A 22,016-nucleotide genomic window follows, 5' to 3' on the forward strand; every position below is an offset into this window, starting at 1 on the left:
CACTTTTTAAGGAGGGAGAGATAAATTAAATACCTTTGTCCAAGACAAATTCTTCTACATATATTCATTGAAGAATTCTGTAAACATGTTGGATATAATGTAGTTCTCACATGACATGTTATATTTATATTTACAGTAGCTTTTCTATAACACTTTCGAGAACTTGGGTTAAATGTGCGCTCCATGCAATATTGCACTAAGTCAGCTATTCTTCAATTATCCGAGATCGTTTTTTCTATAAATATTCTATTAACTCACTTTGAAAAAATTAATTAATTTAATTTTATGTTTAAATGTAGTTTCGTTTTTTATTTTACAGCGAAGAAGTCAAAACGCGAGTAAAGAGTAAACAGCTGATTTTTATTTGCGACAAAATGTTATGAATGCCGCTGAAAATAATCTTGCATTGTTGCAATTTTGTCGCAAAATCTATTGCATATAAACATGCGACATTGCCATTTTGAGAAGTTTGCAATAAAAGCCACAAGTTTGGGAAACACAGCAATAAAAAAGGGGCAAAATTGAATATAAACAGAGAAAATAAACAAATAAAAACAATGTGTGCTCGCACTAACAAATTGGAAAGTTTATAACAGTAGCAATAATATGAAATATGTCAGAGCGCTTTGCACAGAAATTAGAATAATTAATAAACATTTTAGAATAAAGCACTTGCCATTGCTCAATTTGCATATATATTTTTGCACACCTCAAGCTTTTCAATTATAATTTTTCATAACTTAAAACATCAAAACTAAAATTCAATTGTTCAAAATTGCCTAACTATTTATAATTGACTGTAATTTCAGTTAGTTTAAGAATATTTCAAATAAATTCAAATTTATTTTTTAATTAGTACAAAATATCTAGACTGGCAACCTTGCTTTTTAGAGAGCAATCTCAATACGAAAGCTAACTCGTTTCAACGGAAAAAATAACTCAATTTGCTCAAATATCCACGTAAGGACAGTAGAAGCGGTGGTGAGTTTTCATTTGCATTGAAACAATTCAACAATTACTCAAATGAATACTATAACAACAACGTTATCACTGCAGAAGTGCGGCACGTCGGTGACTAAATGAAGCATAAGTTACAAATTTACGTAATCAATGCAAACTTTTCAGGGCCACAAATTTATGAACTGTACAGCTTGAAGTCTTACTAGGCCAAATTAAATAAGTTATTATTAAAATCATATTTAATTAAATAAGTGAATAGTTATACTAAAAATTAGTGACTTTTATTTAACCATCCAGCGACTCCAAAAGTTTTAGTATTAGTACTACAGAGATTCCACAAATTTCGTTTGACCTCCTTTGGCTACAATGGCTCCGTCACTTTTCTGCATTAAAACGCATTCAATAAAAGCTAGTTTTTTGCCCGCTCTTATTGTATTTGCAGAAACTAGTATTGTGTCTCCTTCTTTAGCAGCTTTTAAGTAAGTGACATGTAAATCAACTGATACACCGGGATTACAAGGCTTTGACATTAAAGCGTACGTGGTCACCATATCCACGATTGTAGCTGTGAAGCCGCCATGTAAAGTTCCACCACGATTGAGATGTTCAGGAGCTACCTTGAATTCCGCAGTGCATTTACCGTCAGCTCCGTCGATTATTTGAACCTTGAAAAGAAAAGGGACTAATTTTAGACATTAGGAGAGATAAAAGGGGTTAGTACTTGAATATCCAAATGTGCGTTTGTAAATGGAATTCTTTTAATAGATATTAGGGGTAATAGCGCTGAAGATTGCACCCCTACATGCCGGACAACACGGGCACAGGGCAGGTAGATCTACAAATACCGCTCTGTACCAACTCGCGTCTGAGCTGCAGGATTCGCTGGATAATGGCGAGGTTGCGATCTGCGCCTTCCTTGATATCGAGGGGGCCTTTGATAACGCGTCTCACACTAGCGTCATCAAGGCACTCGAGAGAAGGAACGCAAATCCCTCGATACGCAGATGGACGGAAGCCCTTCTGCGCACTAGGGTTGCAGAAACAACAGTTGGAGGAAGTAAAATTCGTCTTGGCACCACGAGGGGCTGCCCACAGGGTGGAGTACTGTCCCCTCTGCTTTGGAGCCTGATAGTAGACGAACTACTCGAGTTGCTCACCAGCAATGGAATCCGCTGTCAAGGGTACGCGGACGACATTGTCATAATGGCGAGGGGAAGATTTGAGAACACTCTCTGTGACATTGTTCAAAGGGGCTTAAAATTGGCGAAGGAATGGTGTAACACGGTAGGGTTAAACATCAACCCAGCAAAAACCACCGTGATCCCATTCACTAGGCGGAGATCTCTTCCGGGCCTGAGGACCCTAACAATTGGAGGCGCAGAGGTGGAAATGTCTAGGGAGGTCAAATTCCTTGGCGTCACCCTAGACTCAACACTAAAATGGAGCAGGCATTTGGACTTAACGCTGTCCAAAGCAACAAGAGCACTTATGATTTGCAGACGCCTAGCCGGCAGATCATGGGGATGCAAGCCAAACATCATGAGATGGCTGTATACCATGATAGTAAGGCCCATTGTCACCTATGGAGCGGTTGCCTGGGCCACCAAAGCAGCACAGTCCTCTGTGATTCAGAGATTGTCAAAGCTGCAAAGACTTGCATGTGTCTGTGCTTCGGGGGCAATGCGCACATGCCCCACAGTGGCACTGGAGGTCTTATTAGAGCTCACACCGCTGCATAAGGTGATCAAGCTAGCAGCAAAGCACACCATGCTGCTAATGTCAGCAGAAGGCTGCGGGAGAGGGAAGATAATGTCCTCCAGGCAGATGGACGCTCAAGCGGAGACCACACCGCTGGCCCTCCTCCCAAGAGACGGCACAACAAGGAAAGTAAACTTCAACAAGCATTTCAAAGTAACTCTAGGCAGTAAGAAGGAGTGGAACGATTCCACGCTGGAAAGACTGCTGGAAGACAGTACCATTCAGTGGTACACAGATGGCTCGAAAACACCGGAAGGCATTGGGGCAGGTATTGCGGGTCCGCGAACCAAGCTATCCATACCTATGGGCTGCTTCCCAAGCATTTTCCAGGCTGAAGTTCTTGCCATCAGTCAATGCGCTGAAATCAACCTCAGCCGCAACTATCGCAACCAGCGCATAGCTATTCTCAGCGATAGTCAAGCGGCACTAAAAGCGATCTCATCGTACGAGACCAAATCGCTTTTAGTAGAAGAATGCATAGGAAGGCTAAACCGCCTGTCCCTGTGCAACATTCGTTAGTTGACTGTCGACGCGGATAGACGTGCGTGCGCATCGTTGCGATATTTAAAGTGTTTTCTCGGTGATTTTTTTTGCGATTTTTTGCGATTCTCTTTTGTGCGGGTATTTGTTTACGCGTTTTGGTTGGCACCGTTATTGCCTGGCGCGTGTGCATAGCGGTTCGGTTGAATTGTTGGTGTGATCGCGAGTAGCGAGGGTCGGTGACCGCGAGTAGTTTTGTGTGGTTACACATTTTTGCACAATTTTGTGCATTTTTGTGTGGAGTAGCGGTAAGTAATTTTATAATTACTGTATATACGGACAACGTGGTCATCCACGTTGTTGTTAGTGGCGGAAGCTTCGCACGGTTTCAGTGTAGCTCCGTGTTGTTGGCATTCTTGCTGACTGGACTGCCGGCCAGTAGTTCTGTGCTGAGCATCTGGCGGTTAGTTGGCTCAGTGTCAGGAAGATCTGGACAGGATTGCCCAAAGGGTGTGAGCGTCTGTCCAGTGTTGGAGACAGCGACTACCGTTTAGCCCACCGTGCGATTCGGCTCAGCGCCACATCGGTCGACTCCGGACCGTTACGGGGACTTTGTCCGGCCGGCGGCCAATTGAGTGGCCTTAACCCGACCACTGGTTGGGGTTGTGGGCTGTGCCACCGCGAGCACGCTATGATCGGCCGCTTGTGTGGTCGCTGTTACTGAGCGGGCCCTTGCGTGAGTCGCACTTTTCGGCGCGTTCAGACGCGCGCACCTGGAGAGCATCTGCTCCAGAATCCTTTCTGTCCGTGAGCCTTCAACGCTAGTGGTACGCCAGCGAATCAGTTCAATTGAGCGGTAAGTTTGGGGAGCGAGATGCCTCGAGGACGGAAGAGGAGGACGAAGGTCCTCGCTGAAAGCGGAGAATCTGCCGCTTCCACAGTCGTGGATGACTCTACGTCGGGCGGCGACGCGGAAGTGGCGGGAACGACGGTAAGGTCGCCACCGCGGAGTAAAGCGCGTCATGATGGCGGAAGCGAGGGAGGGAGCGGGAGTTGTGGCGGGAGTGCCAACGGAGCCTCCGCTGAGAAGGCGGTTACGCGTGCTGGGTCGCCGCGTAACGTAGGGGGTATTGCGGGAGGGAGCGGGAGTTGTGGCGGGAGTGCCAACGTGGCCTCCGCTGAGAAGGCGGTTACGCGTGCTGGGTCGCCGCGTAACGTAGGGGGTGTCGTGGGAGGGAGCGGGTGTTGTGGTGGGAGTGCCACCACCGAGAAAGCGGTTACGCGCACAGGGTCGCCGCGTCATGTAGGGGAAATCGAGGGAGGGAGCGGGAGTTGTGGCGGGAGTGCCAACGTGGCCTCCACAGGTAGAACAGTTGCTCAACCGTCAAGGACGGTTGGCAAAGAAACGGGTGCCGAGCGTGCCAAAGAGGCCTCAAAAAAGCGGGAGTATTCGCGGGGGGCAGTTGTTGTTGGGGGTGGGGCAGTCAGCCATGTGGCGGCTGCAAAGCGTATCACCGGGGAGCTCAATGAGCTGGTATTTGAGGCCAAGGGCTTTGAGAGGGAGACCGCGAAGGGGCTGTTGGAGCTTGCCTCAAAGTATGAGGCGCTCCTGATGACGGTAATTACCGAAAATGCCCATCTTCGCGGTCAGGTAGATGCCCTTAGGGGAAGTTGTGGGGGCCACCCCTCGACGCCGAGCAGGTCAATGCCGGCTCCGTCGGCACCGATGCCTGCGCCTCCAGCACCTGTGCTGGATGCGATCACACCGGTGATGCCGAAGCCGGTGGAGACCTGGTCGGTCGTGGTGAGGAGTAAAGTTCCCACAACTTCCTCTAAGGAAGTCATTAAGAAGGTGGTCAAGGAGGTGGGTCCCTCACTTGGTGTGAGGGTCCATGACCTTAGACCGATTAAGGGTGGTGGGGCGGTTATTCGCACTCCCTCTATTCTTGAGAGGGAGAAAGTTGCGAATAACAAGAAATTCGGGGAGGTGGGGTTGGACGTCTCTGTCAACCGAAGGTTGGGTCGCCGGGTGGTGGTCCAGGGGGTCCATACGGAGATCTCCCATGAGGAATTCATGGAAGATCTACTCCGGCTGAACCTCAAGGACTTCAGCCCGGCGTCCCAGAGGACTGACGTGAGGATGGTCAGTCGTCCCTGGAAGGTGGCCGCTGACGGTAGCACCAACGTTGTCCTGGAGGGTACGGACAAGTTAATGTCCGCCCTCTTGGAGAAGGGTCGGTGCTACATAAAGTGGTTCTACTTCCGGGTGCGACCGGATAGCCCCGTCGCTGGCTGCTTCCGGTGTATGGGATTCGATCATCGGGTGGCTGAGTGTAGGGCCAAAGCAGATGTCTGTCGGAGGTGCGGTCAAGAAGGCCACAAAGCTGCCAGTTGCGTCAATGCACCCCATTGTCGCAACTGTGAGTTTAAGGGTAGACCAGCTGGGCATCTTATGATGTCAGCTGTCTGCCCTATATATTGTGGCCTTGTGGAGCGCGCCATCGCCAGACACTGATGGGAGGGATTATCCAGCTCAACTGTCAGGGCTCTTATGCCGTAATGTGTGAGTTGGGGGATAGCATGGTTGAGGGCGGGTGCAGTATTGCTCTACTCCAGGAGCCCTACGCCACCAGTGGTGTGGTTCGGGGTCTTCCTGGGGGTTTTAAGGTCTTCACTGACCTTAGAGCTAACGCTGCAATAGTTGTGAATAATCCACACTACGATTGCGTAGTTGTGGATTCTTCACAACTGGGTATATGTGTAGCTTTAGAAGGGGAGTTCGGTAGGATGATTGTAGCTAGTATTTATTGTAAATATAGCGAGCCCCTAGAGCCCTACCTGGGCTACATGGATAAGCTGCTACTACTTGCGAGTAGCAGTCCATTTATCCTAGGGCTGGATGCGACTGCCTCGTCCTCGATGTGGTTTAGTAAGGTATCCCGGCATTCGTCTGGATACCAAAGCCACAGTCGAGGCGAGGCATTAAGCGAATGGGTGGTGGCTAAAGGCCTCCACATTTTGAATGAGCCAAGTGAATGGTATACGTTTTATGGGCCTGGGGGCGTAAGTGACAATGACGTGACGCTTATGAATGAGGCAGCAAGTAGGGCTTTTAGCTTTAGATGGGAGGTTAGGGGGGGGTGGGGATTGAGTGATCATAATTTGATTCAAATTATGGTTACTCCTCGATCCCCTCCTTTGCCTTATGTGAGTCCATGGCGGCGATGGCGTACCTCTGGTACTGACTGGAACCAATATGGCCTCTCGGTTAGGGAAGCGGTATTTTGTATACCGCTTAGTGAGTTTGAGGAGTTGGGGGTGGACGCAAATTACTCGTCTCTATGAGGTAGTTTGGGGGGTGAATGATAGGGTTTTTCGTAGGTATGACTGTTCTAAGGTTAGTAAAATCAAGTGGTGGACGCGTGAGCTGACCTTGAAGAGGAGGACTGTCAGGCGATTGAGGCGAAAGTTTCAACGCGCCCGACGGTCCAATTCTGATAGGCTGTCCCAGCTTAGGTATGAATTTAGTTGTGCGGATAGGGAATACAAGGAGATGCTGGTGAAAAGCAAAGAGGAAGAGTGGAGGAGCTTTGTGGGAGAGAATAGGAACGACCCCTGGGGTCAGGTCTATAGGATCTGCCGGGGTCGTAGGAGGGAAGATATCACCTCTCTTCGCGTCGGTGACACTCTGTTGTCGTCGTGGAGAGAGTGTGCGGGGGTTCTGTTAGGTGCGTTCTTTCTCTTAGGTCGGAGGTGCAGGTACCTCAAGCACAAGAGGTGCCTGTCCCTCCATTAGATGATGGGGAGTTGGGGTACGCCTTTGGCCTGGTTAGGTCTAAACGGTCCCCAGGTTTTGATGGTTTGAACGGTGAGATGTGTAAAAGCTTATGGAAGTTCATTCCGGAATACCTGGAGGCCATTTATGATAAGTGCGTCTGGAAGGGATACTTTCCACGCGAGTGGAAAAGTGCTAGGGTTGTTCCTCTCCTGAAGTCCCCTGATAAAGTCAGGAGCGATCCTCGATCTTATCGGGGCATCAGTCTCCTCCCAGTACTTGGAAAAGTGCTGGAAAGAGTCATGGTGGAACGGCTTCAGGAGCTAACGCGGGGCTTGTGTCCGGATAGGCAGTTTGGGTTCAGGAAAGGACGCAGTATAGAGGATGCGTGATTCTATGTTCAGAATGTAGTTAGGGAGAATGTCAACAAGTATGTCCTTGGCATATTTGTTGACTTCAAGGGGGCGTTTGATTACCTAAGCTGGGATAGAGTGGTGCAACGGCTGGAGGAGCTTGGCTGTCCGGAAATTACTCTTTGGCGGAGTTATTTTTCGGACAGAAAAGCCTCTCTTGTCGGCATGAATGGGAGTGTGGAGATCGGAGTTGTTCGTGGCTGCCCGCAGGGTTCCATCTGTGGTCCATATGTATGGAACCTTATGATGGACACTCTGCTTGGGCAGCTCTAGCCACTCTGTAAGTGTTGTGCGTATGCGGACGACCTTCTTCTTATGGTTGAAGGTCGCTCGAGGTCTGAATTAGAGCGGGCGGGAGGAGATCTCTTAGAGATTGTTAATTCTTGGGGTTTAGGTGTGGGGGTAGACATATCGAGGGACAAAACGGTGACAATGCTGCTGAAAGGTAGATTGTCATCGGGTCGTCCACCGATTGTCCGTGTGAATGGGGTCAGCATCAGATACGTGACGCAAGTCAAATATCTGGGACTGACCATGAGTGAAAGGATGTGTTTTACTCCACATTTAGCGAATGTAAAGGAGCAACTGCAGGCAACTGTAGGCAAAATACGACGGATTTTGAGGAGCGATTGGGGTCTCGGACGTCGTGCTGTCCGCACCATATATCGTGGCTTGTTTGTGGCCACTTGTGTGTGCCACTTATGGAGCCCCTGTATGGTGGGAGACAGCCACGACTGTCTGGGGTTCTCAAAAACTCCTCTCAATCCAGCGTTGCATGATGCTTGCTTGTTTGCCTGTATGTCGCACTGTCTCAACGGATGCGATGCAGGTCTTGTTAGGTGCACCCCCTCTTGACCTGATTGTCATACAGCGTGCTGTTGCATTCAGGTTAAGAAGGGGCTTGAGTGTGTCATTGCTGCGGAATGACTGGATTTCTGACGATGATGTGCAGAGGGAGGGATATCTAGGGAGCAAGAGGCTCCTAGATGATAGGGTTAGGTGTAGGTGGCAAGAACGTTGGGACAATAGTCCTAACGGCCGAGTGACGTACGAGTACATTCGGGACGTGGGGTTCGTTGTGGATAACCCAGACTTCAGATTTTGTCTGAGTCTGGGTTTCCTGCTTACGGGGCATGGGCCTCTGAATGCATTTTTGCATCAGAGGCACCTTTCGGATACGTCGGGGTGTTTTTGTGGGGCGGGGTTAGAAAATTGGTCGCATTTGATTGCGGAGTGCCCGATGTACTCGGACATTAGGGATCTGGGTGGTATGGGGATTAGCTGGACTGATGGACGATTAGATGTTAGTGGTGTGATCTCCACTAGTCGGAATACCGAACAGCTAGGGTCGTATGCGCGTGAATTATTTAAGCGGCGAAGGCGGTTAGCTGGAAATTAGGGTTTTAGTTTCTGTATGATTGGTGTGTGTAAGGGATGTGTGTATGGGGTCCAACCCCTGGCCACCAGTCCAGAGCCGTATGGAAGCTCAACTGGTAGTAGTTTCGGCTACGAGGTCTGACCGGAGACTTAATTCTGGTACCACGGGGAGCAGGAGCCCTTGGAGTTCGCTCCAACCTGCTCGTGCGGACTGGCCCCTCGGGGAGTATCGTGGTGGTTGTGGTTAAAACCCAAATCGCGGGAAGAACTGACTTTGTCAGTTGAATGTGGAGTTGCATTGCAACCGGGTGCCGGACCCAAAGCACGGCAGAGGTTTTAGATGGGCCTCGAACCCTACCAAGGTGGTTAGTGTGTCCATTCCACACTGCCAATTGGTACTGAAAATGCTTAGCATTCTCAGGGCGCTGATCAACGCATTGATTTGATCCGCTGTGCTTTTGAGCGCCGTGGAGTAAGGCTGTCGTCAGCAGGTGCCCACGTAAAACACACCGGACGTTGTCCCTGTGCAACCGGGTGCACCTAATTTGGGTACCAGGGCATAAGGGAGTAGAAGGAAACGAGGAGGCAGACGAGCTGGCCCGCACGGCGGCAGCGTCCAAGATGTGGGGACCAGAGCCGTTCGTAGCAGTAGGACCCCACACTCTTAAGGAGCTGCTCCGCACGGAGGAGAGAGAGGATAGGGAGCGGCACTGGCGGCAGGCAGCAAGTATGCGCCACGCCAAGCTGCTCCTAGGAGGATATAACCTCTCCAGGTTTAAGGAATTAATTAACCTCCCCCGTGAGAAATTCCGAATCCTCGTCGCAGTCTACACAGGGCACTGCAAGCTCAGGAAGCACCTGTCCAACATGGGCATGGTCTCCTGTGCTAATTGCCGGTTCTGCGACCTGGAACAGGAAACACCAGCACACCTTATCCTAGATTGCACAGCAATCTGTGGAAAAAGGCTTAAGGCCCTGGATTCCATCTTTATTAGCAGGGATCACATCACCTCACTAGCGCCCGGCAAACTACTGGAATTTTTCAGACTGCTGGGGCTTTAGGAGGTCATGTGATACAGGAGAGGGCACAATAGACCCTAGGTCGCGGTGCAGAACCTCAATAATCCTATCTATCTATCTATCTATCTATTTGTAACAGCGCGTATAGCTGCGTTTAACAACAGAATACCAAATTGTTCTTTACGACACAGTATCGCCCAGCACAGAGAGTTGAGTTGTCTATCGCCCTGTTGAGGGTATTTTCTAACAGAATCAAACCTAATTATAGTAAGTAGAAATGTCTGAAGGAGGATGGAGTCATGTGTAGAAGTTCACACAAGTGAGAAAGGTTCTTTGATCGCCACTCATTTGGGAGTGCCCAGAAACGATTCTTTTACATATGGCTCAAGAAGCTCACGACTTCCGGTCTTTGACCAAGTATCCTCTGGGTAGCCTAAGAACATACGTTTGAAGGCGAGCTAAGGTGAAAAGACGAAACATTCTCTCCACAGGGTTGTGCGCTGGGTTCGTTATCCGCTACGTAAAAAACAGTACCAATGAAAACTAATCGACAGCCTCGGATAAGAGCCCCCCCTTTTGATGACGACCATGGCAAACGAAATAAGGTCTACGATATAAGGGCATGCACCTGAAATGTCCGGTCCCTTAATTGGGAAGGTGCCGCTGCCCAGCTGATTGATGTCCTCGCAAAAATAAAGGCTGACATCACCGCCGTTTAATAAATGCGGGGAACGGGACAAGGACAGAGACGAGTAGGTCCTTGTGGCATTTACTACAGTGGCCGTATAAAGGAGCGCAAGTTTGGTTTTGGATTCGTGATGGGAGAGAGACTCCGTCGCCGAGTAGAATCATTCACTCCGGTGAATGAACGTCTAGCCACAATCCGCATCAAAGCGAGGTTCTTCAACATATCGCTGATTTGCGCCAACGCCCCGACGGAAGAGAAGGACGATATGACCAAAGATGCCTTCTATGAGCGCTTGGAGTGCACTTGGAGCCACGATGTCAAAATCATGCTTGGCGACTTTAACGAAACGTAACGTAAATTCTGCCTCCACGACGAAACATCCTCAATTGGGTTGAGGCTAATCGACTTCGCCGGGGCCCGAAATATGGTTAGTACTAGATTCCAGCATAAAAAGATTCATCAAGCTACCAGGCTGTCTCCGGAAAACCACCAACCAGATCGATCATGTTGTGATAGACGGAAGATACGTCTCCAGTGTTTTAGATGTGCGTGCGCTCAGAGGTCCTAACATCGACTCGGACCACTATCTTGTTAAAGCTAAGATTTGCACCCGCCTCTGTGCAGCAAAAAACTCACGCCAACAAACACAAGGAAGGTTCGACGTCAAGAAGCTGCAATCACAACAGACAGCCGAACGATTTTCTACTCGGCTTGCACTCCTGCTCTCTGAGGGCACTCGTCAACAACTCTGTATAAGGGAACTGTGGGACGGCATTTCAAACTCCTTACGTACAGCTGCAACCGAAACCATTGGTTTTCGGAAAGTGCAAAAGAACAGTTGGCGTATGCCGATGATATTGATATCATTGGCCTCAACACCGCGCCGTTAGTTCGGCTTTCTCCAGACTGGACAAGGATGCAAAGCAAATGGGTCTGGCAGTGAACGAGGGCAAGACGAAATATCTCCTGTCATCAAACAAACAGTTGTCGCACTCGCGACTTGGCTCTCACGTGACTGTTGACAGTCTTAACTTTCTTAATAGTCTGAATTTCGAATATCTTAGAACCAGTATAAACTCCACCAACAACGTCAGCCTGGAAATCAGGCGCAGAATAACTCTTGCCAACAGGTGCTACTTCGAACTGAGTAGGGAGTTGAGAAGTAAAGTCTTCTCTGGACGAACAAAAACCAAACTCTATAAGTCACTGATTATCTCCGTCCTGCTATATGGTGCAGAGGCATAGACGGTGACAACAACTGATGAGTCGACGTTCCGAGTTTTCGAGAGAAAGGTTCTGCAAAAGATATATGGTCCTTTCCACTTTGATCGCGGCGAAACTGTTACTGAGTGAGGTCTGATCGTATTCTGCGAACAGAGAGAAATTAAGCAGGAACCGTTAGATACTTTTAGAATAATGAAGGAGTGCGCAATAATTAGGCGCTGTGTCCTCGCAGAATCAGTTCGAAAAGTGACATCGATAGGAGCAGAACTTGCTGTGCTATATTAATATAAATATAAATAGAAGTTATTGGAAGTTCTTGTGCTAAAGTAGGATAATAGATAAATAAACAACATAATGGAATCATCTGTGAACAACCGATATCAGAAGTGGGATCGGCTAATCCTACAAGTGAAGGTTCGTGCCAGATCCTCGCAGCCCTTGATTCGCAGAATCGGAATCTAATGGACATAATCAAGTCCATGTACCAAGACCGGTAGCAAACAACGGTGGACTTAATTTTCGATGGAATACCCTCGAAGGCGGCTCACTTGTTATAGCCTTAAGTAAGGCGCTAGACGGCAGCTTATCACAATGGTTATCGCAAATAAGTTTCGCAGGCATAACCTGGACACAATTTAAGGACTTGTTCATTCAACGCTTTGTGGGAATGGAGACAACAACATTTAATTGAACGTTTTAAATGGGCGTCCTAAGTATGGAGAAGGGTTTGCAGAATATGGTAGCCGAATTGTTACATCATTCATGTCCAAGTGGAAAAATAAAGACTTGGAGGAAATCACAGTGTAGGTAGCGTTGGCACACATGGCTTAAATCGACAACAGTTTGTTGGATGACAACGAGCCGCAACGAGCTACAACAACAACTGTAGGCCCACGCTTTTAAGAAGCGTAATACGGAAGACGATGTACTAAAAATGGGAAAGAACGCAAAACATACAATCAGAACAGGACCAGTAATTATTGAGCGAAAGATCGGTCCAATATGCGATGTTTGAAGTGCAACGAAATGGGAAATGTCCTAAATTCCGGACCAGCGGAACGAACGAACGAGAAAAACTATGAGAAGCGTGTAGATATTTGCACTTTAGTTTCGCCAAAGGTTGTGGTAAATTCAATTTTGCTATGAGTCTGCAGCTGGTTGTTCATTAGTAAAAGAGAGTTTTGTTAGTGTTTGCAATGTACTGAATGCGTACTGGTGTTTGTGAAAATTATGGTTGGTTAGTAATTTCGAAATTGATTTGCCTGAATCCGAACGTTGATTCGAATTGGAATCCTAACCCATTATAGTGTTAGGGATTTAAACGCAGTGCAGGGTAGGTGCGAGATCGTAACAAATAAAAATTAAGTGTATGAAAAATGAGAAGCGAACAAAATTACTACACCATCGAAAGAAGTGCGCTTAGGTCGCAAATATATAGTGAAGGGAAGTGGAACAGTAACAGTAGTGCAACAAGGGCGCTTCCTAATTCTTACATGAGTGTAAAACCATTATATAGTGTGCGTGTGTATGTGAGCTAGAGTGAGTTTACTTATTAGCTCGCTTTCGCATAGACTGCGGTGGACGGCAGTTGATCACGTGTAGATTAAAGAATGTAGAAGTGTGAAAAAAAGTTGAAAAATGGGTCGAATTGACTGAGGTGAATGATAATTGGCTAGTATCTGAATAACGTGATCCTGAGGTAGTCAAGTTATCAGCTAAGCTAATGAATTGCCAGAAAATTCACATAAAACCGATAAATTGAGAAAATGTGTTTTATATAGAAAAATACAAAGAAACGATAAAAAGAAATGTTTTTCCGTAATCCCTAGAGCATTTAGATTGGAAAGAACGTTGTCTAACTAGGTTCGTAGATTTGTCGAGAACTATATCACCTGTAAATTAGCTAAGCCACCAGTTGGAAAATTGCCGTGCATATAGACATAAAGGTGAAGATAAGTAAAAAAAAAATACTTCAATGAGTACGCAATTGTTTTGAGAGATGCGTTCACAAAATTTTTTCATTACCCCTTACATATTAGCACTGAAACTTCTATCAAAACCGTTAAAGTGTCGTTGTGCCTCCTCGAATAATAGCCTTTGTCTGATGTGCCTACTCGAATAATAGCATGAATTTTGTCCTTCTCAAAATAAAAAAAAAAAATTAGCTATACTTAATTGCTGCAAGTGCGAGCAGTACAAACGGTAGAACATATAATGAGCACGCCGTCAAAACCAGTCAGAGATCGTGGATCTTGCCTTAACCGTTGGTAATGAATTGTATGGCCTATCGAGTCACAAAAGTCAGCCCATTAGAAATGCTAATCGGTAGAGAAGTTAAATGCCCTGGAGACGATCAAATAATTGCGTCAAACAGTGCATATGTGTTAGTCAAATATCAGTTTAGTTTTGAGGTCGTAGCGAACGGTCATCATGTCAGCGTCGGGTGATTATCTGTTATTGGCATGTGTTTTTATTATTTTATTTATTTATTTTATTTTATTTATTTGATTTTATATTTTATTTGATTTTATTTCATTTATTAATTTGATTTTATTATACATTATTTTATTTGATTTTACTTTATTTTATTTATTTTAAAATTTCAGACTTATTTCAATTCACTTCATTTTTCTGTGTCAATTCAATTTCAATTCGCTTCATTTTTCTGTGTCCTCTCAGCTTGAAATCTTGGATTGCTTGTCAAACATGAGTGGAGGCGATCAAATTATCGTCCGTCAAATAGAAATATCAAAAATTTTTGATTTTCATCAAACAGAGCCGACAACAGGTCGGTGTAGCGTATGTGTAGCCGACGAGAGCCGACGACACCAACACACTTAAAGTGTTTGACGCAATTATTTCATCGTCTCCAGGGCAGACCTTTATGCTTATTGCTAATAGGTGAAGAAGAGGATAATTTAATTGATAGGGAATCTTTAAGATAACAAGCAAAGAAAAATATGGAAATTAATGCTCGTTATGACAAACTTAGGTTTGATAAGAATAAGGCAAAAATAATAAAATATAACGTAGGAGATCATGTGTTGCTAAAGAGAAAAGAATCGGTCACCGAAAAAAAACAGAAAACATTTAAATACAGAGATAGAAGTTTTTTAAAATTATTATCATAAGCAAAATCAATTTAAATATCCAGATGAATTTTTGAGGGCATTGCCAAACAGACAAATACGAAATAAAGTTGATTTGGACGACTCAAGAGGAGATAAGTCCGATCCCCAAGTGGGGAATGAATATATAGATGACACGGTAGGTGATTTGAAATCCCAAGAGGGGATATAATGACAGCACTATAACAGATGGACTTGTTACCGCTGATAAAGATAATTAATTTAGCATAAATTGTAAAGTATGGTTAATAATAAAATGTAATCAAAAGAATTTATGAAATGTTACCAGCGTTAAAGCTACGCTACTTCCGTAGTATTTCATTTTGCTATTGCTACCGTTTTCCCTTTGACGGGAGCCGTAGCATAGCCATAGCATAACATTGTAAAAGTATGTGCTCTGCTCTGCTCGCAGTTTTGTTGGTTGAAAAAATATAGCTGTAGCAATTGTCAAAATTAAGTGGTGTGCTCTGCGTAGTTATAGCGGTAGCGAAAAATTGAGAGCGGTATGAGAGCAGAGCTAATTAAAATTTTCATGTCCCGATAACTATCCTCTCCCCAGCTGTGAAGACACTTTTGGCTTTGCTACTCCCTCAGTCACTCACCAACTCAGTCTAGCACAACATTAAGATGACTTCAGAAGAGTGCACGGCACCTCCAAAAGCCTTAGCATTTGCCTTGCACTTGTCAAAAGCCACACTTGATGGACACAGTCAATAATACAAAGCTACTAGAAGACGTCGAACAATCCACGATCCCTCAGGGCTGAAAGAGTGGACCATGAACTACGTAGCGGTCGGCAATCATTCGTGCTGTTTCAAGAACAAAATAGAAAAAGACTTCGAGTTGCCAAAAATCTATTTTATTTCACGTGTTTAGAAAGTTTTTTAGAGCCGACAACAGCGCGCCAGTCGTTTCTTCTTTTCGCAAAGTGGCGTCAATTGGAAATTCCAAGCGAAGCCAGGTCCTTCACCACTTGGTTTTCCAACAGAGTGGATGTCTTCTCCTACTTCCCCCGACGGGTACTGCGTCGAATACTTGCAGAGCTCGAGTGTTTTCTTCCATACGTACGACATGACTTAGCCAGCGCAATCGCTGTTTCTTAATTCGCTGAACTATGTCAATGTCGTCGTAGTTAAATCTCATACAGCTCATCGTTCCATCGAATGCGATGTTCGCCGTGACCATAAATCTTTCGCAGAATCTTTCTGTCGAAAACTCGAAACGTCAACTCATCATGTTGTTGTTATTGTAACGGCAGAGTTCTGCCGAGTTGATAGTCCTTGGCCGGATAAAAATTCCGTTCCGTACAGCAGGACGGGAATAATGAGTGACTTATAGAGGTTTTTGTTCGTCACACCGGACGTTGGCAACAGTGACGTGGAAGACTAGTCGCGAGTGCGACGACTGTTTGTTTGATGACAGGAGATATTTCGTCTTGCCCTCGTTCACTAACAGACCAATTTGCTTTGCCTCCTTAGTCTGGTCTGGAGAAAGCAGAACGCCATCAGCTGTACACTCTTATAGAAGATTGTACCTGCTCGATTATTTTCTCCAGCAGCAGATTGAAGAACTCGACCGATAGGGAGTCGCCTTTTAAGTGAAAATTTTCATTCCCTTATATTAATTGCTTCTTGATTTTGAATAAAACTGTGTTTATAGGAAGTAGACGTGGTTATAATCCGATTTCGCCCATTTTCGCGCTGTGACATAGGAATATGAGAAGAATGTCATGTACTAAATGTATTCGAAATCGGTCGATCGGGATCCGAGATATGTGATTTCGCCAAAAAGTAGGCGGTGCCATGCCCATCGTCCAATTTGTACTCCGGCTGATTTATCGCGCTCTTAGTAGTTTTAACAGTAGGGTTATATGGAGAGTAGGAGAGTTATGGGTAAAGTTGCTTGTTGTAGCTTTAGTGGTTTAGGAAATATACTAGCATACCTACTTTAAAAAAAAAATGTTCTAACAGGTGGCCCTTCCTACTGCGATCCCCTGTGCGAAATTACAGTTCCATATCTTATCATGCTTAGTTATGGCACTTTATAGATTTTCGGATAATGGCGTTTTGTGAACGTGGTAGTGGTCCGATAACGCCCATCTCGTAAATATTTTTTGTAGTAAGGAATCGGCATACCAAGGTTCATCTAGATACAGCTTTCATGGACGAGGGGACGGTCAGACAGACAGTCACCCGGATTTCAACTTTTTTCGTCATCCTGATCATTTATATACATACGTACATATATATAACTCTATATTTAGCTCGCTTAGTTTAAGTTGATACGTACAACTATTAGGTGAACAAAACTTTTATACTCTGTTGCAACAGGTTGCAAGAGTATAAAAATTATCACGAAATCCTATACGTTATTTCTGTTTTATTTTTTGTTATACTACAAGTATTTACTTTTATTAAACAATTTAAATTTCAATTTGGGGATCAAAAATTAGAGCTCCAAAAGTCTACGCTCATAAATTAAAAGTATGGCTTCTTCATATTACTTTCCAATAACGTCCAATTGGATTCATACTGGTGATTGTGCTGGTGTTGGCAGTAGTTTAGGTGCGTTATAAAGTAGCCATAACCTGACAATATCGGCCGTAAGTTTGGTGTCGTTGTAATGTTGAAAGTAATATTTTTATTTGTCTAGATTAATACAGACTCAATGGAGATTTAATTTAATGAAAAATCTTGGTTAAAAAAAGAAGTATGAAGCTAAGGGTCGTTTTTTCAATGTCTGGGTAATAGCCATCTGTCAGTTAATTACCGGTTAAATAAGGTTCTTTACCGAAAGAAGGCTTAGTCGAGTTAATCAGAATTTAACTGATAGATAGTTGCTAAGCAATTTTTCTTAACTTTTTCTTTCACTAAAATTTTGCTGATGCCGATTTTGTAAGTTTTGCGCTCAACAAATGTAAAAAACATTAATTGCTTGAATGCTCTTGCCGCAGTGATTGATATTCGAACATCCCCACAATTACAAAGCAGTATACATATGTATGTATGTATGTATGTACATACTGACGCTACGTTACGATTAACGATGAATGAGAAATAATTATTTTTGTTTGTTTTAAATTCCAAAATATTAAAAAATACATAGCTGGAAAGCAATTCTTCTTCTTAATTGGCGTAGACACCGCTTACGCGATTATAGCCGAGTTAACAACAGCGCGCCAGTCGTTTCTTCTTTTCGCTGCGTGGCGCCAATTGGATATTCCAAGCGAAGCCAGGTGTTAAAACAGCCTGGAAAGCAATTACTATCGCAATATAATGCTATTTTCGCGTTCAACACACGTGTACCATAAATTTCTTATAAAATAACCAACATATACGGTACAAAGTGAAAATGTTGACATCGAGGTCCATATCCTAGTGGCTTGAAAATTTATGGCTCGATTTCGACCAATTTTGGGTAATACATAGATGGCTGATGGTTATATTAGGGGAAAGTTTGGTTAAGATGTCTTGATTGGTTCTTAATTTATATTGGAATATTATAATTAGTATGTATGTATGTACATATATGCACTTTAACCGAATTCAGTTGATATTCCTTAGTTTTGCATCTTAAGTTGCGGCTTAGTTATAGCACTTTCTACTTCCTCAGCCTACCAAGGAAAAAGTTTCAATCTTATCTTAATATTTACTATCTACTATTACAAACTATCGCTTGCATGAACTGAAGGTTTTCAAATCGGTCATGTTATCTCGCTTAGTATTGTATTGTAAATAGGGACTCGAGAAAGTATGACACTAAACAAATAAATGAAAAATAAAATATTGCAAATACTCATTTTAAACTGAGCTTTGTTTTAAAAATGAACTTTCTTCATTGGCGGCCTACAGCCGCGTTTTGTAAAAATAACAGACTACAAATTATATCGAGTGAGAGATTCCTTACAAACTTTGATCGGTCAGTTTGTATGGTAGCTATATGCTATAATTCTTGGAGATTGCACCAAGAAATAAACCATGTCAAATTTTGTGAATATATTTCGTTAAATAAAAATGTTTTGCATATATATTATTATATTTATATTTTAGTCAGATTGGGAACACTTTTGAAAACCGTCCCACGATTTCGGGAATAAAATGGAAATGGTCGGATAGAGGAGATTCTCTATATCAAGTTATATCCGGAGGAAACTTATAGTTTTCGAGATATTTGCTTTTAAAGCTAAAAATTACCACTATTTAAGTAACGAATTTTTACGATTTGAAATTAATTTTACACCTATATTTTGCATTTTTATATCCACTAACACTTCACTAATTCATTTGACCTTATATAAAGCGAAAATAGCTTTAATTCAATACTTAACTAATTGTTCAATTCTATTTATTTAACAATAACGAAAGAGTTATAAAGTGTCAAATAATTAGTGCTACCTTATCGACTTCTTTTGTAAATGAACCAAAAAAAGAAAAAAGATTATACCGAAAAAAGAGATTTTTCAATTGTCTATCGCAAAAACTCGTTTTATTACCCGCCACTGGGGTGTGCCAAGTTTTCTTAACCTTTATCGGTCAAACACCGTGTATCAAATTTTTCTTGTATAGAACTTCTTTTGGCGTGAGCGGGCTTGGGCCGCGCTTCAAAAAAAAATAACCCTGGTCAGTCCAACCGGGGTGTATCAATTTTCTTTTTTTGAGTAGAACTCCTTTTTGTACTTAAAAAAAAAATAAACCCTAATCGGTCCATTTCCTGGTGTACACATTTTTTTACCACGTAGAACTAAATTTGGGTAAAATTTAGAATAGCATCCCCGGATTTCGGGAATAAAATGGGTATCACTGGAAAGTTGACGTTCTCCAGATTCCGAAAATATGTATATACATATAGTTGCCGCTGACTTATAGCTTTAATTTGTTAATCAACGATTATGATTCCTGTAATTGGGGTATAATCTGTCTTTCTATTTTATTTTTGTAAGTTTGTAAAATATATTATTCTGGTAACACTGATTATTTCTAAGTGTGTAACTCATTTGTTATTCTTAAATAAATAGAATTGAACAAGTAAAAACTCGAATTAAAAGAATTTTTGCATTATATAATATAAAATAAATGTGTATAAACGAATAAATGTGTTAGCGGATGTAAAAGTGTAAAAATAATTTTATATCGAAAAAATACGATACAAATAGTTGGGTAAAATTTAGAATAGCATCCCAGGATTTCGGGGATAAAATGGGTATCAGTGGAAAGGTATGACGTTCTCCAGATCACGAATATATATATATATAGTTGCCGCTGACTTATAGTTTTAAAGATATTTGCATTTAAAGTTGAAAAATTTATAACTTTTACAATTGAGTAATTTGTATATTGTGAATAACTTTTTCACTTATATTGTGCACTTTTCACTTACTAACACTTCACTATAACGTTTCGGTATATTCATTTTTTTAATATTTGTTGTAAATAAAGCTTTATTTTCCGCGCCTTTCCAGTGATACCCATTTTATTCCCGAAATCCGGGGATGCTATTCTAAATCCCAGCCCAAATAGTTGTCATATTCAACTTTAAACGGAAATATCTCGAAAACTACAAGTTTTCTGCAGAATCTTCTCCATCCGACCATACCCATTTTATTCCCGAAATCCTGGTACGGCATTCTAAACCAACTCGTCAGATTCTCATCTCGTCGATCAGTAATAAAAACAGCACATGAATTTACATAAACAAAAAACTTGTCAACCTCGGGGATGCCAAGCTATTTTCATCCATTTAGAAAAATCTCTTCACCTTTTTCAAAGTGCTTTCGAACCCGGTTGATTTAGATATTATGCTCGATATAGCTTTAATAAAATCGACACCTTTTTTGGGTGTCCCCATTTCTACAATATTTGTATTTATTTACTTGAACTTTACTGGACTCCTTCTCGGTTATCGACAGGCAATGAATGTTATCATGATACTTTTATGGCCAATCCAAACTGCATATCCATCCGGCATTCATAGTTACATAAAACCGTGTTCGAACGCAGAAATAGTAAATTGATTTAATTTTTAAAAAGGATTGATTATTATATATATTTGTGATAACAAAACGATTTTTTGGGAAAACCTTAGTATACCGTCACAGAAAATCGGGAATAAATTGGATATGGTCGGATAAAGGAGATTCTCCATATCAAGAATATATACATTTATAGCCACGGGACTCTTATAGTTTTAGAGATATTTGCGTTTGAAGTTGAAAATTACCAGTATTTGCGGTACAATTTATTTTGATATAAAATTTATTTTAGACTTATATTTATTATTTCCTACATTATATACTGCAAAAATTGTTTTGTATCAATATTAAGTTATTGTTCAATTCTATTTATTTTAAAACAACTAAAGGTAGCAATGTGTCAAATACTCAGTTACCTTATAGACATATTTTGTAAATTTACTAAAAAAATAGATAATACCCAAAACAGGATCTTTGGAGTTGCCTTTCGCAAAAAATTTTTTTGCTACCCCCACTGGGGTGTACCAAGATTTTTCGCATAAAATACTTTTACTTTTTGCGTTAGCGGCCTTACGTCGCGCTACAAAAAAAATTACCCTGGTCGGTCCATCACCGCGGTGTGTCAAGTTTTTTTTGCGTAAAACCACTTTTTGTTATTCTTTCTTTCTATATTATTTTTTTTGTTTGCAAAATATATTAGTATTGTAACACTGTGTATGTGTAGAAGTTGACGCAAGTGAGGATAGTTCTCTGATCGCCATTCACTTGGGAGTGGCAAGAAGCGATTCTTTTACATATGACTCAAGCAGCCACGACTTCCGGTCTTTGACCAAGTATCCTCTGAGTAGCCTAAGAACATCCGTTTGAAGGCGAGCTAAAGTGAGAAGGCGAAACATCCCCTCCACAAGGTTGTGCGCTGAGAAATAAGGACTACGATTTAAGGGCATGCACCTGGAATGTCCGGTCCCTTAATTGGGAAGGTGCCGCTGCCCAGCTGGTTGATGTCCTCGTGAAAATAAAGGCTGACATCACCGCCGTTCAAGAAATGCGGTGAACGGGACAAAGACTGAGACGAGTAGGTCCTTGTGGCATTTACTACGTGGTCATATAAAGGAGCGTAAATTTGGGGTGGCATTCGTGATGGGAGAGAGACTCCGTCGCCGAATACTGCCATTCACCTTGGCGCATGAACGTCTAGCTCCAATCCTCATCAAAGCGAAGTTCT

General features: G+C 43.1%; 1 protein-coding gene across 1 annotated transcript; it reads right to left on the reverse strand.

Annotated features, from left to right (window-relative positions):
* Positions 1 to 1,203: 1,203 nt before the first annotated feature.
* LOC120778253 (acyl-coenzyme A thioesterase 13-like) lies at positions 1,204 to 20,720 on the reverse strand. The gene is made up of 2 exons (XM_040110021.1): positions 20,578 to 20,720; positions 1,204 to 1,625 (listed from the first exon to the last, which is right to left on the reverse strand). Exons 1-2 carry the CDS (start codon positions 20,665 to 20,667, stop codon positions 1,284 to 1,286), a joined length of 432 nt encoding a protein of 143 aa, XP_039965955.1. The 5' UTR covers positions 20,668 to 20,720; the 3' UTR covers positions 1,204 to 1,283.
* Positions 20,721 to 22,016: the final 1,296 nt, after the last annotated feature.

Source organism: Bactrocera tryoni, chromosome 5, assembly GCF_016617805.1.
Source record: "Bactrocera tryoni isolate S06 chromosome 5, CSIRO_BtryS06_freeze2, whole genome shotgun sequence".
NCBI classification, from domain to species: Eukaryota; Metazoa; Arthropoda; class Insecta; order Diptera; family Tephritidae; genus Bactrocera; species Bactrocera tryoni.